General features: G+C 44.7%; 1 protein-coding gene across 2 annotated transcripts in view; it reads right to left on the bottom strand.

Annotated features, from left to right (window-relative positions):
* Positions 1–1,484: 1,484 nt before the first annotated feature.
* Positions 1,485–15,378, bottom strand: part of lrit3b (leucine-rich repeat, immunoglobulin-like and transmembrane domains 3b) — a 40,454-nt gene continuing 26,560 nt past the window's right edge. For both annotated transcript variants that reach the window (XM_052085795.1, XM_052085796.1), the window contains 3 exons: positions 8,396–8,689; positions 8,231–8,290; positions 1,485–6,841 (listed from right to left, as the gene is read on the bottom strand). In XM_052085795.1, coding sequence (XP_051941755.1) covers positions 6,423–6,841; positions 8,231–8,290; positions 8,396–8,689 — 773 coding nt within the window. In that variant the 3' untranslated portion in view covers positions 1,485–6,422. The remainder of the gene's footprint in view (positions 6,842–8,230; positions 8,291–8,395; positions 8,690–15,378) is intronic.

Below are 15,378 nucleotides of genomic sequence, written 5' to 3'. Positions count from 1 at the left end.
CTAGCAGCTAGCTTACCTGCTACCTGTTGCTGCTTCCCGACTTCATTACTCCGGTCCGGCTATGTCGATCAGCTGTGAGTGGCTTGCTTTCTGCTGGTTCGCTCTGTGTGCTTTCCACCACCCATTGGAAGCGCTTCACCAATATGCAGCCACTGAGCTCAAACTCAACTTTAATCCACACGGTCCACCACCGCCTGCTCTGCTCCAACACCCGGACATCCTTTACGTGCCCCGGCGAAGGTGCACTCACCGGGGCTCACGCCGAAACTATCAGTACGACAACTCCAGCTCCATCGGGTCGTTCTGGTCCACCGCTCGCCGCCCACGGAAGAACACCGGACGCCGTGCGGATGCCTCTGTGTTGACACGCGTCCCGAGGTCGGATAGCGTCGCGGTCGCTCGCAGCTGCACTGCTGTCAACGTTGGCCAACTGAACATCCGCTCCCTTACGAGCAAGGGCCAGTTCGTCCACGACCTCCTGACATACCGTGAGTTTGACATTCTGTGTCTGACTGAGACCTGGCAGCAGCCAAATGATTATGGTACTCTTAATGAAGCTACTCCACCGGGCTTTGTTTATCACGCTGTGCCGCGCAAGACTAGGAGGGGAGGCGGCCTCGCTATGATTCTGCGCGAGGATTGGAAATTTGCACCTGTAAATGTGCCTGCTTTTTTATCTTTTGAAGCTACAGTTATACAGCTCTCTGGATCAACTCCCACACTGATTGCCACTATTTACCGTCCACCAAAACCAAACAAGAATTTTATCACTGACATTACTACACTCCTCACTCATCTGTATACACTATCACCAAATGTGATTCTCTTAGGAGATTTTAATATACACATGGACAATATCAATAACTCACTCACCAAAGACTTTACCTCCTGTCTGGACAGTTTTGGTTTTCAACAATATGTCAACTTTCCCACACACAGTAAAGGACATATTCTGGACTTGATCTGCTGTATTGGATTATCACCAACAAACTGTAAAACCGATCTCCTCCCATACACGGATCATCTATTGCTTTCATTCAATGTTAACCTGTCATTTTTCAAATCCAACCCACGACGCATTATACATTTCCGTAAAATCTACGACATTAACCCGGACAATTTAGAATCACTTATCAACAACCTCCCCAGTACTGATGGTCTTTCTACAACAGTTGAGTTTTTGACACACTACAATACAAATCTCCATAACATTCTCGATATCCTGGCCCCACTCAAAACCCGAACTGTCTCCTTCAACCAAACAGCACCCTGGTTTACCCCTACCCTCAGACAACTTAAATCAAAAGGCCGTCAACTTGAAAGATTATATAGAAAAACTGGACTCGCCATTCATAAAGAAATGTACACTACCCACTTTCTCCATTACAAGGACTCAATATCCAAAGCCAAATCAATCTTCTACTCTGGATTAATCAGTTCCAATGAAGGCAACCCCAGATCACTCTTTTCACTCATTTCTAAATTCACTAAACCTGCTGACACTCTTCCCTCACATCTCTATTCCACTGATTTTTGTAATGCTCTGGCCTAATTTTTCACATCCAAAATCCAACTTATCCACCAGCAACTCACCCCTTCAGCTGCTCCTAACCCTCCTTCTCCATTCTCCCCGGTTCCTAACCAACTATTCTCTGCATTCACATCCCCATCTGTCCACCAAATCTCCATCTTAATCCAGAAGTCCAAATCCTCTACTTGTCAACTTGACCCTCTCCCTACTGTTTTAGTCAAAGCTTCTATCCCGGCCCTCTCCCCTCTCATCACTAACATTATTCAAACTTCCCTCTCTACTGGCATTGTACCATCTCATCTGAAAATTGCTGCTGTCACTCCCATACTGAAGAAACCTGGCTCTGATCCCTCCGACTTGAACAACTTTCGTCCCATATCAAACCTTCCGTTCATCTCCAAACTTCTAGAAAAAACAGTAGCTGCTCAACTTCACACCCATCTTTCCTCCAATACCCTCTACGAACAATTTCAATCTGGCTTCCGTCCCCTCCATAGTACCGAAACTGCCCTCCTCAAAATATGCAATGACCTTCTTCTCTCTGCTGACTCCGGTTCACTCGCCATCCTCCTCCTGCTTGACCTCAGTGCAGCCTTTGACACCATCTCTCACTCCATCCTCCTCGACAGACTCTCCTCTATTGGCATCACCAGCATCCCCCTCTCCTGGTTCCGCTCCTATCTTTCTGACCGCACCCAGTTTATCCAGCTCAAACGTTTTAGATCTCACCCCTGTGGGACTTCCAGATCCAGACTGACAAGATGGTAATGGCGAACCAACCAGATATCGTGATCATAGATAAAGGGCAGAGGAAAGCCGTTGTAGTGGATGTAGCGATCCCAAGTGATGGAAACATCAGAAAGAAGGAACATGAGAAACTCGAGAAATACCAAGGGCTCAGAAAGGAGCTGGAGAGAGCCTGGAAGGTAAAGGTGACAGTCGTGCCTGTGGTGGTCGGAGCACTCGGGGCAGTGACCCCCAAACTAGATGAGTGGTTGCAACAGATCCCGGGAACAACATCGGACATCTCAGTCCAGAAATGTGCAGTGCTGGGAACAGCAAGGATACTGGGCAGAACCCTCAGGCTTCCTGGCCTCCGGTATAGGACCCGAGCTGAATGAGGGATGGACAACACCCGAGCGGTGAGACAAGGATTTAAAAAAAATGTTTTATATATATTAAAGTAGAGAAGGTCATCCCCAGGCTTTCTCCCGGCGGGACATGCCCAGAACAAGTCACCAGGGAGGTATCCAGGAGGTAGTCTATCCAGATGCGCAAGCCACCTCATCTGTCCTCTCTCAATCTGGAGGAGCAGCAGCTCGAGTCCCTCCCAGATGACCGAGTTCCTCACCCTATCTCTCAGGGAGACCTCAGACACCCTGTGGAGGAAACTAATTTCTGTCACTCTTATCCGTGATTTTAATCTTCCAGTCAGTCACAGTTTGTGACCCTTGGTGAGGGCAGGATCGTTAGATTGACCAGTAAATCGAGAGCTTCATCTTTAGGCTAACTTCCTTCACCACGACAGACCAATACAGATACAGAGTACAAATTGAATGGTGATATCGTAGTGTCCAGTTTCCTTTTGATGCATAAAATGATGCAATCCATGAAAACGACAAAACAATTTATTGTTGCATAAACTGACATTTATGAAAAGTACATTAATTTTAAATTCACAACATTGATGATGACTGCTGGAGTTTTGGCCAGCTCTTAATTTGCGGTGGAAGTGCAAAACGGCTGGCCAACAGACATTCTCAGAAAGAGGCAGATTCAGATTAAGATTTACAAACCCAATTCCAATGAAGGTGAGACTTGGGATAAATGTAAATAAAAACAAAATACAATAATTTGCTAATCATTATCATCCTACATTTAATTGAATACACTGCAAAGAAAAGATATTTATTGCTCAGTGTAATAACATTTGTTTTTGGAAATAATCATTAACTTAGAATCTGTGGCTGCAACACATTCCAACAATGAAGGGACAGGTGGCAAAAAAGACTGAGAAATGAATGCTCATGAAACACCTGTTTGAAACATCCCCCAGGTAAACAGGCCAGCATGGAAGAGGTGGATGCAATGATTGGTATCAAAAGAGCTTCCCTGAATTGTCCTTCACAAGCAAAGAAGGAGCGAAGTTCACCTCTTTGACTACTTTCTCACACAGTTGTTCACAAACAGTTTCAAGACAATGTTCCTCAACGGACAATTGCAAAGAATTTCGGAATTTTGTCATCTATGATTTATGATCTTATCAAAAGGTTCAGATAGTCTGCAGAAATCACTGTATGTAAACGTCAAGGCTGAAAACCATCATTGAAAACCATTTTTTTTTCTGCTTGGCTCTCAACGAAGGCGGACGCTTTTTGCACAGCTCCCCTGCCCTCCAACCTTTCTTTTTTCCCTTGTCGCCACTTTGTCTTTTGTGCTGTCTTTGTCCAACTTTTTTTCCCTAGCCTCCGACCGTGTTTTCATCCGAAGAACTAACCATGGAATTAGTTGGCTGGTCTCTCGAAGTAATCGACAACATTTTTTCGACGGAAAGAGCGGGCAGTGGGGAGCCTGCTTGCCCTCCGGGGACACTCGCTGCCGGATACGCCCTGGATCCATGGAGAAAGTGGAGACCGATGTGCCTGACAGTACTGTCCATGGAAGATGTGGAAGACATCTACATCATTGGCCTTTTGATAACAGGTATGGTGCTGTTTGGTGTTGGCAGCTTGCTGTTCTATCGCAAAATTCAACCGACGGGAGCGGCTCTATTGGAAGGGAAGAAGCTGCTGGTCACTCTGGATGGCTTGGAGCGAATGTCCAACACTCAGACTCAAGCGGTGACTGAACTCAACCGCAATATTGTTGCGACTTTTGCGACTTTGCGGTTTTGGAGCGACTCAGCGCGATTGAAAATACCATGGAGACGTTGGAATCCACGCTGCGAAAGAATTTTCGGATCTGAAAGATTGGCGCCAGTGAGGAGATGCAGACCAAGGACTTAAGGCTGTCTGGAATTGTTGGCGGCCGTCTCTCCAAAACAAACAACGCTATCTGGCATTTCCCCTCGATGGAAATACGCATGGAGTCGAGGGCCCCCACCACCAACCCGCTCCTTCTCGGCCATGGACTGATAAGCCGGGACTGTCTCCATGATGAGCGGACCTCAACGAAGCAGCTATGACCTGTACACGCATACACATACACGACTGGACAAGCACACGTGCATACACATCCTTGTTATCACCGTCTTCATCGCTCCAATTCTTTTTACCCCGTGACGAGGTTCGATAATGCGGAGCGCAACGGTGACCGTGCAGCTGGTCATTTTCGGCCATGTCGCGGTTACCCCCCCCCCATCCCCCGCCCCCTTCCTATTCATCCTCCCCCTTATACATGTTATGTCTTGTGACTTGTTGTAACTGTCATATGCTTACTCATGTGCTAGGGTCTTTTTTTATCCTGGACTTAAATTATCCTCGGAAGAGGATAGTTCGAGCGTGTTTTTTTTCCCTTTCCCTACCCAGCGTTTTTCCTTTCTGAATTCTGATTGTAATTTCCCATTGCGGGACAAATAAAGGATATCTTAATCTTAATTGAATGCGCATTACCTTCGAACCTTCAGGCGGCACTGCATCAAAAACCGACATCAATATATGAAGTATATAATATACAGTATACAATATATCAACAATATCGGGTAAATACTTCACAAAGTGCCACTTAAAACTCTACTCTCATGCAAAGCAAAAGCCATTGATCGACAACACCCAGAAATGCCACCGGCTTCTCAGGGCCCGAGCTCATCCAAGATGGACTGATGCAAAGTAGAAAAGTCTTCTGTTGTCTGACAAGCCATAAATTTCAAAAGCCAGCATCTGTGATGGGATGGGGATGTGTTAGTGCTAAAGGCATGATCAACCTAGACATCTGTGAAGGTGCCATTCATGCTGAAAGGTACTAACAGGTTTTGGAGATACATATGCCGGCATACAAGCAACGTCTATTTAATGGACACCCCGGTTGATTTCAGCAAGACAATGCCAAACCACCTTCTGCGCCTGTCACAAGTGTGTCTTTGTAGTAAAAGACTGCAGGTACTTGATTGCCCTGCCTGCAGTCCACACCTGTCAGCCACTGAAAATGTGTGGCACATTATGGAGTGTAAAATACGACAATGGAGGCCCAGGACTGTTGGAACAGTGGCAGCTGTACATAAGGCAGGAATGGGAAAGAATTCGACAAACAAAGCTTGAACAGTTAGTGTCCTCACCAACCCTCCTTCGCAGTTTTTCACCTATTACGGCAGGGTCCCGGTCCCCATTAAGTGAGGGAACACTGTATTGTTAAAAGAAAGGATGATATAAGACAGAGGTAAACTCGACTCAGTCCCAGCTTTTTTGGAACGTGTTGCAGCCATAACATTCTAAATTGATGATTATTTGCTTCAAACAATCAAGTTTATCCATTTTAAATCGAACTGTCTTGCCTTTGTAATGATTTCAATTAAATATACATTGCAAATCATTGTATTCTGTTTTATTTTATGTTTACACAACATCTCAACTTTATTGTAACGGTGTTTGTATTTGGTTGTTTAATTTCACACTTGAACCAAGTCTTGTAATACATGTGCCATCCATATGAACTGTAAACAAGTTCCTTCCACACAATTTATAACTGTGGTGAAAAAGATGAATGTAAAATATTAGTGACTAAAAGCAGTCAAATCTGCAATCCTTCAACCCCATCAGTATGCACTGTTATCTCCGCAGAGGTGGAGGATAAACCACAACACTGACCCTGAACATATCGTTCTAGTGTTCACCAGTTGTGTGATGTCATACTCTTGTGTTTGATATAGGAATGGTTGAATTGTCAAATTGCTCTATTAGAGACTTGATAAGGGTTCTTTGGTCATTTTCTTTGGACCTTTTAAGTTTGTTTTGCTGGGTTTATAAATGGGCAACACTTTGGACACAGTGACAGGCAATGTCTGTGTGTTGTTCTTTTGGGTAGGTGGTGCAATGGCTCGGGGTAGCTGGTTGTCTTTGAGTGATGGGGTGAGAGATGTCGTTCGATTCTGGTTGAGCTTTTTGCTGTTGGATGTTGACTTCGGAGGAGTCTTCTGTGACTTCTTTGGTAGGCGGGAGAGTCGTGTAACTCCCACCACCTTTAGCTTAACGGGAGCTTCAGATTTTCCTGCCATGTTCCGAGCTTGGCAGCGGTATTCACCAGTATCCTTGAACCCTAAGTCATCCAGGCTGATTATTGACCAGCGCACACCAACTCGAGGAGATCCCTGCATGGCTAGAACAGTAATTCACTGTCAGCAATCTATGATAAAGCCTACACCTTCTTCCAGCTCAATCACAGTAAAAATTGTCAGTTAAAAAAACAAACTCTTCTTCCATATATAAATATCTAAGGCTAAGCCCTCTTTCAATGAATATATAATCAATGTATAGGTGTATATAGAGGTGGCGCTGTAGGGTGGCCACAGGTGTCCGAGGCCACCTGGTGTCACTTTGTGGCTGGTGTCACTTTGGATTTCTGTGATTATTATGCCATTTTCACATGGATGCGGTATTCTGAGACTCCTTGGTGGTCTGCCATAAGTTTATTTTAATTATAAAATGTCTATTTAAAGAATAAATGTACAATTGATCTGAATGCTAACTCTAAAAAAAGTGTTTTAAGTGAGGAACATTCACGTCTTGCAGTCAACGTCAATTAAAATCATTACTATAACTATAACAAGCAAATAACATGGCCCAAAAGTCATTATTTATCATAAGATTCACAATCATTGTTTCAGAAAATAAAATGGACACATATGCCAATCTTGCATCATGATACAAGCACGACCAAACCTAAGTAAAAAGCAACATTTAGAATTGTGAAGAATTAAGAGATCTTCGGAACGAATTAGGGCATTTACATGGAAAACGCATCCCTACTTACAAAATGTCGAAATTAAGAAATTTCTCGAAGAACCAATTAATTTTGGAAGTAGAGGTACCACTGTACTGCCAACATTTGGCTTTTAAAAGGCTTACTGACTGCATGTAAACATAGCCCATGACTTCACTCTACCAAGCAACGTTCTTCTCATACAGACAACAAAGTCTGATAAAGTCGTTGGTTAAGACTCTGAAAAATGGTCACTGGAGGGGTTTGCACAAGTTGCTATAGTCACCAATGTTTTCAAAACTGCTTGCGCTTTGTGTAAACTATCTCCTCTATGTTTGCAGATATTTTGTATGTGAAAGCAGCGCACTTCAGCAGCTTTTTTCCTCCTTGACGTGGTTCGATAATGCGGAGCGCAACGGCGACCATGCAGCTGGTCATTTTTCGGCCGCGTCGCGGTTACCCCCTCCTCACCCCCCTTCCCATTCATCCTCCCCCTTATACATGTTATGTCTTGTGACTTGTTGTAACTGTCATATGCTTATTCATGTGCTAGGGTCTTTTCTTTATCCTGGACTTAAATTATCCTCGGAAGAGGATAGTTCGAGCGTGGTTTTTTTCCCTCTCCCTACCCAGCGTTTTTCCTTTCTGAATTCTGATTGTAATTTCCCCAATTGCGGGACAAATAAAGGATATCTTAACAATCGATAACTATTGCATTTAACTATTAAACAAGACATTAATATTAAACCTGAAACAACAAAGTGTGGAAGGTCAAATACATCTTACAACTTTCCAACTTCCTGGGCAGATGTTCATTGTCACCAGTGATATCCTGTCGACAGCAATCTGAGAGAGATCAGAGAAAGGAATTTGCATCACTTTGGACTGGCAGCTCAAAAAATAGAACCACAATTTTTGCCTCCAGATCACTGTCAACTCTTCCAGCCTTACCGGCGTAGTTTGAAATTTTGACCCATGTCAACGTTGGTGTGGGGTAGCCAGTAGCTACACAGCGGAGAATAACATTACTTCCGCGCAGGGATGTAACTCTCGTGGCTGCAGGCTGAATCGAGGGTCTCATACAGTGAGGCAGCTCAACTTTGGTCAGCAACATCCCGGACTGACCTAGAGACCTGCTGCATGTAACTAGCTGGTCCATTAGAACCACGGGGCTGCCCAGGGACATTGACAGTGACACCACCAAGGCGATCTGGCAGTCACACATCCATGGGTTGTCATGGAGACCTGGGTATCAAGTACAATGGATTACATTATAGTTTATAGTTTATTACTAATGACTGATGTACAGTATGTAAGAAAGAAAAAATATGCAACCGGTGCCCTTCAGTTAAGAAAAAAAATCTGCAGTGAAATATGTTGTTCAATGCAAAAGAAAAACTTCAATAGGATGATCACAAAGCTGAAACAAATCATACATCTAGGACACCAAGAATCGAAAAGGAGAAACTAAAGTCAAATTGCCTTCTATGAGCTATGATCTAAATCACGTGTCAAACTCAAGGCACTGGGGCCAGATCCGGCCCACCATGCCATTTGATGTGGCCTAGGAAACCAAATTATGTGTGTCAACTTGATCAAATCTGTACCAAAATGTCAAATTGGCATGTGTAAGATAAGATAAGATATTCTTTATTTGTCCCACACTGGCACATTTGCAGTCTACAGCAGTAAAATTGGGGGTGAAGTAGGGGGTGGGAGAGGAAAAAAGTGTTTTCATTGCACATAATAAATGTTTCAGAAAAGAACAGTACACCGTTCAATATGCAATATAAAATAAAGCATTAGCAATATATTTGTCGAGTAAATATAATGAAGTAGCAATAGCATAGAAAACACAGCGTAAGGTGGCTGTGCTATTTACAATGGTTGCAGGTTTTCACGTGTTTATTCAGCAACCTGACAGCAGTCGGTAGGAATGAGCGTCGGTATCTCTCCTTCTTGCAGCGGGGGTGTAACAGTCTCTGGCTGAAGGAGCTACCCAGTGCTGTCAGGGCGGACTGGAAGGGGTGGGAGGGACTGTCCATCATAACTTTTAGTTTAGCGAGCATCCTCCTTTTGCCCACCTCCTCCAGAGTGTCCAGGGAGCAGCCTAGGACAGAATTGACGCTCCTGACCAGTCGCTACAGTCTCTTTCTGTCCCAGGCCGAGATGCTGCCTGACCTGCCGTAATGGATGGCCGAAGCCACCACCGAGTTATAGAAGGTCTAAAGGAGTGACCCCTGAACCCGAAAAGACCTGTTTCCTGAGTAGGAAGAGCTCTGTCCCTTCCTAATCAGGGTAATAAGTGTATTAAATAACATTGAGATTTTGCAATAATTTTGTTACCCAGTTTACACTCACTTGAACAATAATTTAACAATTATAATTGACTTGACTGATTTCATAACTAGTAATCCATTAATTTGTTGTGTACAAGTAATAATTTTGTGGTTTCACTGTCATAACGGCCCTCGGAGGGAAGATGTAACTCCAGAAGACGTAATTGGCCCGCGACTAAAGTTTGACACCCCTGCTCGAAATACTCTTGAACATACTGTACGGGGAAGGAGTTGAACCTGGCAATGGTGGCCTTCAAAGCCAAAATACTAGTTGATTGATAGGTGTGCAAGTCTCATTTTAGAATCTCATCTTAAGTTAAGCATACTATCACTCTTGTCAAAGCCGGTTTCATTGATTTTAAATTTGTTTTTTTTTTAAAATTCAGTATGTAAATATTTTTGAAACAGTGGATTGCAATTGTATTATTTTAGTAGTGATTCAAAACATTAGGACATTTATCAGGGATTGCTAATGAGATGATAATTTGAAACAGATATGTTGGAGGAGGGAAACGTACAAAATGTGCAGCATAGTTGCCGTCAAGGACACTTATGTTCTCCATAATGTTGAGGAGTCTGTGTCGCTTTGGGCAAGTGGGTTTGTTCAATAATACAACTTCTGTAAAGAGTAGAGGTTCTTTATTTTGAACTGCCGTCGTGGACGGAGAAGGAAAGCAACACCACCAGAATTTTTTTTCCAAGATGGCGCCCGAGTAGGCAGCCTTCGGCAAGTGCTCTTCAAGAGCCTTGCTTTTTTGTTCTTTTTTGCTGTTTTTGTCTTTTGTTTTGTCACATGTTGTTTGTTGTTTCATTGTGTGGACCTGATATGGACTGTTTTCAGCGCTCTTTGGCCACGACATTCGTCAAAGGAGCAGTATCTGTGCTTGGTGGTTGCGCCTTCTCGGCAGCACGCCTGTACCAGCACTGATTTTGATTGGGAGGAATGTCGGCGCCTTTGACTGTCGGTGCTGGACAGACCTGGGGCGCTTGTGTTTTTTGCGCCAGTAATGGGCAGCATTTTTCACAACCCCGATTTGTTCAGTGGCTATGTCAGCGCTGTTGGACACTTGGCGTTGGTGCGGCTGGATGGATGGCCGCTGAAGTTGAGGATGAGGAGAGAGGAGCGTTGCCGATGCGTATTTGGAACCGTGAGTCGCCGCTTGGAATTGAAATGGATTTCCATGGGAAATTCTCTGTGACAGCATCCAACAAGCCACAGACACCGGCAACATCAGAGGAGTCTATGACGGGATCAAGAAAGCCCTAGGCCCTTCACACGGCAAGACAGCCCCCCTCAAGACAAAGACAGGAGAGACTATCAGACAAGAGCAAGCAGATGGAGCGATGGGTAGAGCACTACTCAGACCTCTACAACAGAGAAACCACGATCGCCGATGCCACCCTAGAGTCTGCTGAGCGCCTGCCCGTCATGGACAAGTTACCAAGCCTTGTTTGCGGACGATGCTGCTGTCACTGCCCACAAGGAAGAACATATTCAGCATCTCATGGATCGTTTCTCGAGGGCGTGCAGCGACTTTAAGCTGGCCATCAGTCTCAAGAAGACCAACATCTTGAGTCAGGATATGGAGAGCCAAACCACGATCTCCATTAACAAATACCAGCTGGATGTGGTAAAGGAGTGTACTTACCTTGGCTCCACGGTGACAGACCCGCTTGACTTGGACCCTGAACTGAACAGAAGGATCGGCCGAGCCACCACAACTCTTGCCCGGCTCACCAAACGCGTGTGGGAGAACAGCAAGTTGACGACCAACACCAGGATGGCAGTCTACAGGGCCTGTGTTCTCAGCACCCTACTGTATGGCAGCGAGTCCTGAACCCCGTTTGCAAGAAAAGAGGCTCAACATCTTCCACATGCAAAATTAATCCCTTATTTTTCTTAACCAAGAACGTGCCAACACCCCCAGCATGTACACCCTCCTCTGTCAGCGTCACCTTCGGTGGCTCGGCCACATCCGCAGGATGGAGGATTTAGGATCCCCAAAGATCTGCTCTATGGAGAACTCGCAGTTGGAAGGAGAACAGCCCACAGCTTCGTTTCAAAGACGTTTGCAAGAGGGACTTGAAGACTGTTGAGATAGATGTGAAGGGATGGGAGTAATTGGCCCAGAACCACCCAAAGTGGAAACAAGAATTGGCACATGGTCTGTGTTGAGGGGAGGAGAAGATGAGAGCATCAGCAGAAGACAAGAGAGCCAGGCGAAAGAACAGCCAGGACAAACAAGTGCCCCCCTCCAAACTGTGTGTTCAGGTGCATCCTCTGCAACAGGGACTGTCACTCCCGGATCGGCCTCTTTAGCCATACCAGACGGTGCTCCCAGTCAGGCACAACCAGATAATCACACTGTGATTGAAATGCCAATGATGATGATGATGTTCTTTGAGCAGCCTCACTTATTCCCCATGTATTGTTTTGAGGAGGTGTTCCGGGATGGGTAAGTTGGATCTCAGCACACATCCCATGAAGACACATACTGTTTTGGGAATTTGACATCTATCATGATTTTGTTTGGGACCAACAGGTGGCACTATAGGGCTCTCCCAGCAGCTGCACACCTGTTGGTCATTCTGTAATTAGTGCTTTAAAAGGACTCCAAGCCCGACCACTCATTGTTGAGTCATTGTTGTTTGTTTGCTGCTTTCAGGTTAGTTTCAGTCATATTTCTGTCACTGTTATGTTTTAGCTTCAGTTGCAATTTTTGTTCGATACTTTGGACTGTGTTTGTTTTGGATTTAGTTTTCTCTGTTTTCATACAATTTGTGAAGTACACCCTGCTCGTCCCTCTTGCTTGCTTTTTGGGGTCCACCACCACCTCGCTTTGTGACAGCGTCTAACGGGGCAAAAACATAAGTAACTGTACGTACCTATGAATGCGGACCAGTTATTTTGAAGATAAGCAAAGTTGTCTGCTCATGCACTCATCTGCACTGTGTAGCTGCTCAAAATGTTGATTGTGCTGACCATCACCATCTCCCAACAAGGGAAAATGGGAGAGCAAGACGCGGAGGGGGAGAAGACTCCCTTGACAGATCTGTAAATGGTGTGTCTCCATGTTTTTTTTTCTTTCTCAATAAATCTAATCATTTTATATAATTACTTTCATTCTCTTGGTTGCCCTGGACTAGACAATCCCACACTTGAGCGGTGTTGTGCGATACACCAGCAAGCTCCGGTAGAAGTCAGTTCCACTGTCTACTGCCTTGCACAACAGCCGTTTCACAATCCCGTCTCATCCTTGTTTGTCTCCGTTCGTATGAGCTCCATCTTCGCATCTGCTCCTGGCAATGCACTTGTGATCATGTGTACGTAAGCATTCACATCTTCATCTTCGTCTAGTCTTTAAGCATTCCATTGAGTCAATAGCTCTGGCTATATACATCAGTTTACCGGGTATGCAATCTTCAGTGAGTAGCGTTACACCCTGATCATCATTCGTTGTATGCGGAGTGTACAGTCAATTAGTGGCTTTTGGAACAATGTAATTAAGGGCTTGTGATCAGTCTCCACACTGATTTCTTATCCTGACACAAACTGATGGAATCTCTCGCAGGCATATGTGCTGCTGAGCAGTTCTTTGTCAATCTGTGCATAACTCATTTCCAGATCTGTAATAGAACGTGATCCATTTGCTCCAGGTTGCCAGTCCTCATGTTTTTGCAGAAATACTGCACCGAGCCCACTCTGTGATGCATTTGATGATATTTTGAGAGGTTTCTCTGGATCATCGAATTTCAGTACCGGTTCCTGTCACGTTACGCACGAAGCAGGAAAAGGGAACTGCTTCGTACGTAACATAGAAAATGAAAATAAGTGAATCCCTGAAATAGCAGACACCAACAAGGACTTCGTCTAAACAATCACATTTATTGTAAACAAAAAAACACCGTCTAATAAATAACAGAAAGCGCTGGTAAAAACGAGAACCAGGAAATAAGGAAACACAACAACAGAAAACGCTTGGAGAAAACGGCAAGGAAATACGAATAAGCAATTATTAGTACACAAAGGCACTTAGCCCAATCCCCATGGGAAGAAGAAAATGTAACCAACAGTAAATGGTAATCGAACAATGATTTGCGAATATGGGCAATAGCAGTGGCATGGCATACAATACTCCGGCAATGAGTCGACCGCCGGAGCGCCTAGATATAGCAGGTGCAATCACTGACAAATAGGCAGCAGGTGTGCAGCCGGCAGAAATGAACGTGTGCCACCTGCTGCCGAATACGGAACATGACAGTTCCACAGTGAGCAACTTCTTGAGTTCAGTCCATGCCTTTTCGTGCTCATGATTCGATTGCCATTCTACTGTATATTACACAGGGTGTCCATAAAGTCTCTTTACCATTTTTTACCATTTAAGATATCCTTTATTTGTCGCGCAATGGGGAAATTACAATCAGAATTCAGAAAGGAAAAACGCTGGGTAGGGAGAGGGAAAAAAAAACACGCTCAAACTATCCTCTTCCAAGGATAATTTAAGTCCAGTATAAAAAAAGACCCTAGCACATGAATAAGCATATGACAGTTACAATAAGTCACAAGACATAACATGTATAAGGGGGAGGATGAATGGGAGGGGGGGGGGTAGGAGGGGGTGACCACGACACGGCCGCCTGACCAGCTGCACGGCCACATGCGCTCTGCAGGTCAAGCCGCGTCACGGGGGAAAAAGAACCGGAGCGATGAAGATGGTGATAACAAGGATGTGTATGCGCGTGTGCTCGTCCATTTCGTGTATGTGTATGCGTGTACAGGTCACAGCTGCTTCGTCGAAGTCTGCTCGTTGTTTGGCGGCTGTCTCTCCAAAATAAACAATGCTATCTGGCCTTTCCCCTGGATGGAAATACGCATGGAGTCTCGGGCCCCCACCCCCCCTCCTTCTCGGCCACGGACTGATAAGCCGGGACTGTCTTCATGATGAGCAGACCTCGGCGAAGCAGCTATGACCTGTACACGCATACACATACACGACTAGACAAGCACACGCGCATACACATCCTTGTTATCACATCCTTGTTGTTTTTCCCCCATGACATGGTTTGACCTACAGAGCGCACGTGGGAATCCGTGCAGCTGGTCAGGCGGCCGCGTCGCGGTTACCCCTTCTCACCCCCCCTTTCCATTTATCCTCCCCCTGATACATGTTATGTCTTGTGACTTGTTGTAACTGTCATATGCTTATTCATGTGCTAGGGTCTTTTTTTTTATACTGGACTTAAATTATCCTCGGAAGAGGATAGTTCGAGCATGGTTTTTTTCCCCTCTCCCTACCCAGCGTTTTTCCTTTCTGAATTCTGATTGTAAATTCCCCATTGCGGGACAAATAAAGGATATCTTAATTTCAAAAATGTATTAAAAATGCAATTGATTAGATATTTCATTCAGATTTGTTCAATTGTATTTAGCGTTTTTTAAAGGTTTTTTTGTTATTACCTCTTTTTATACACTTCTACATGGGCACCATTAGTTGCATGGAGCACATCAAGACGTTACTCGATTTGTTGCCATGTTGTAGCTGTAGCATAGCCTCATCAATTGGGGCAATGGCATCAGGAATCCTTTGCTTTAGG

Source organism: Hippocampus zosterae, chromosome 14, assembly GCF_025434085.1.
Source record: "Hippocampus zosterae strain Florida chromosome 14, ASM2543408v3, whole genome shotgun sequence".
Taxonomy (NCBI): Eukaryota; Metazoa; Chordata; class Actinopteri; order Syngnathiformes; family Syngnathidae; genus Hippocampus; species Hippocampus zosterae.
The sequence above is the reverse complement of the archived record's forward strand: the minus strand, read 5'-3'. Positions and strand labels throughout refer to the sequence as shown.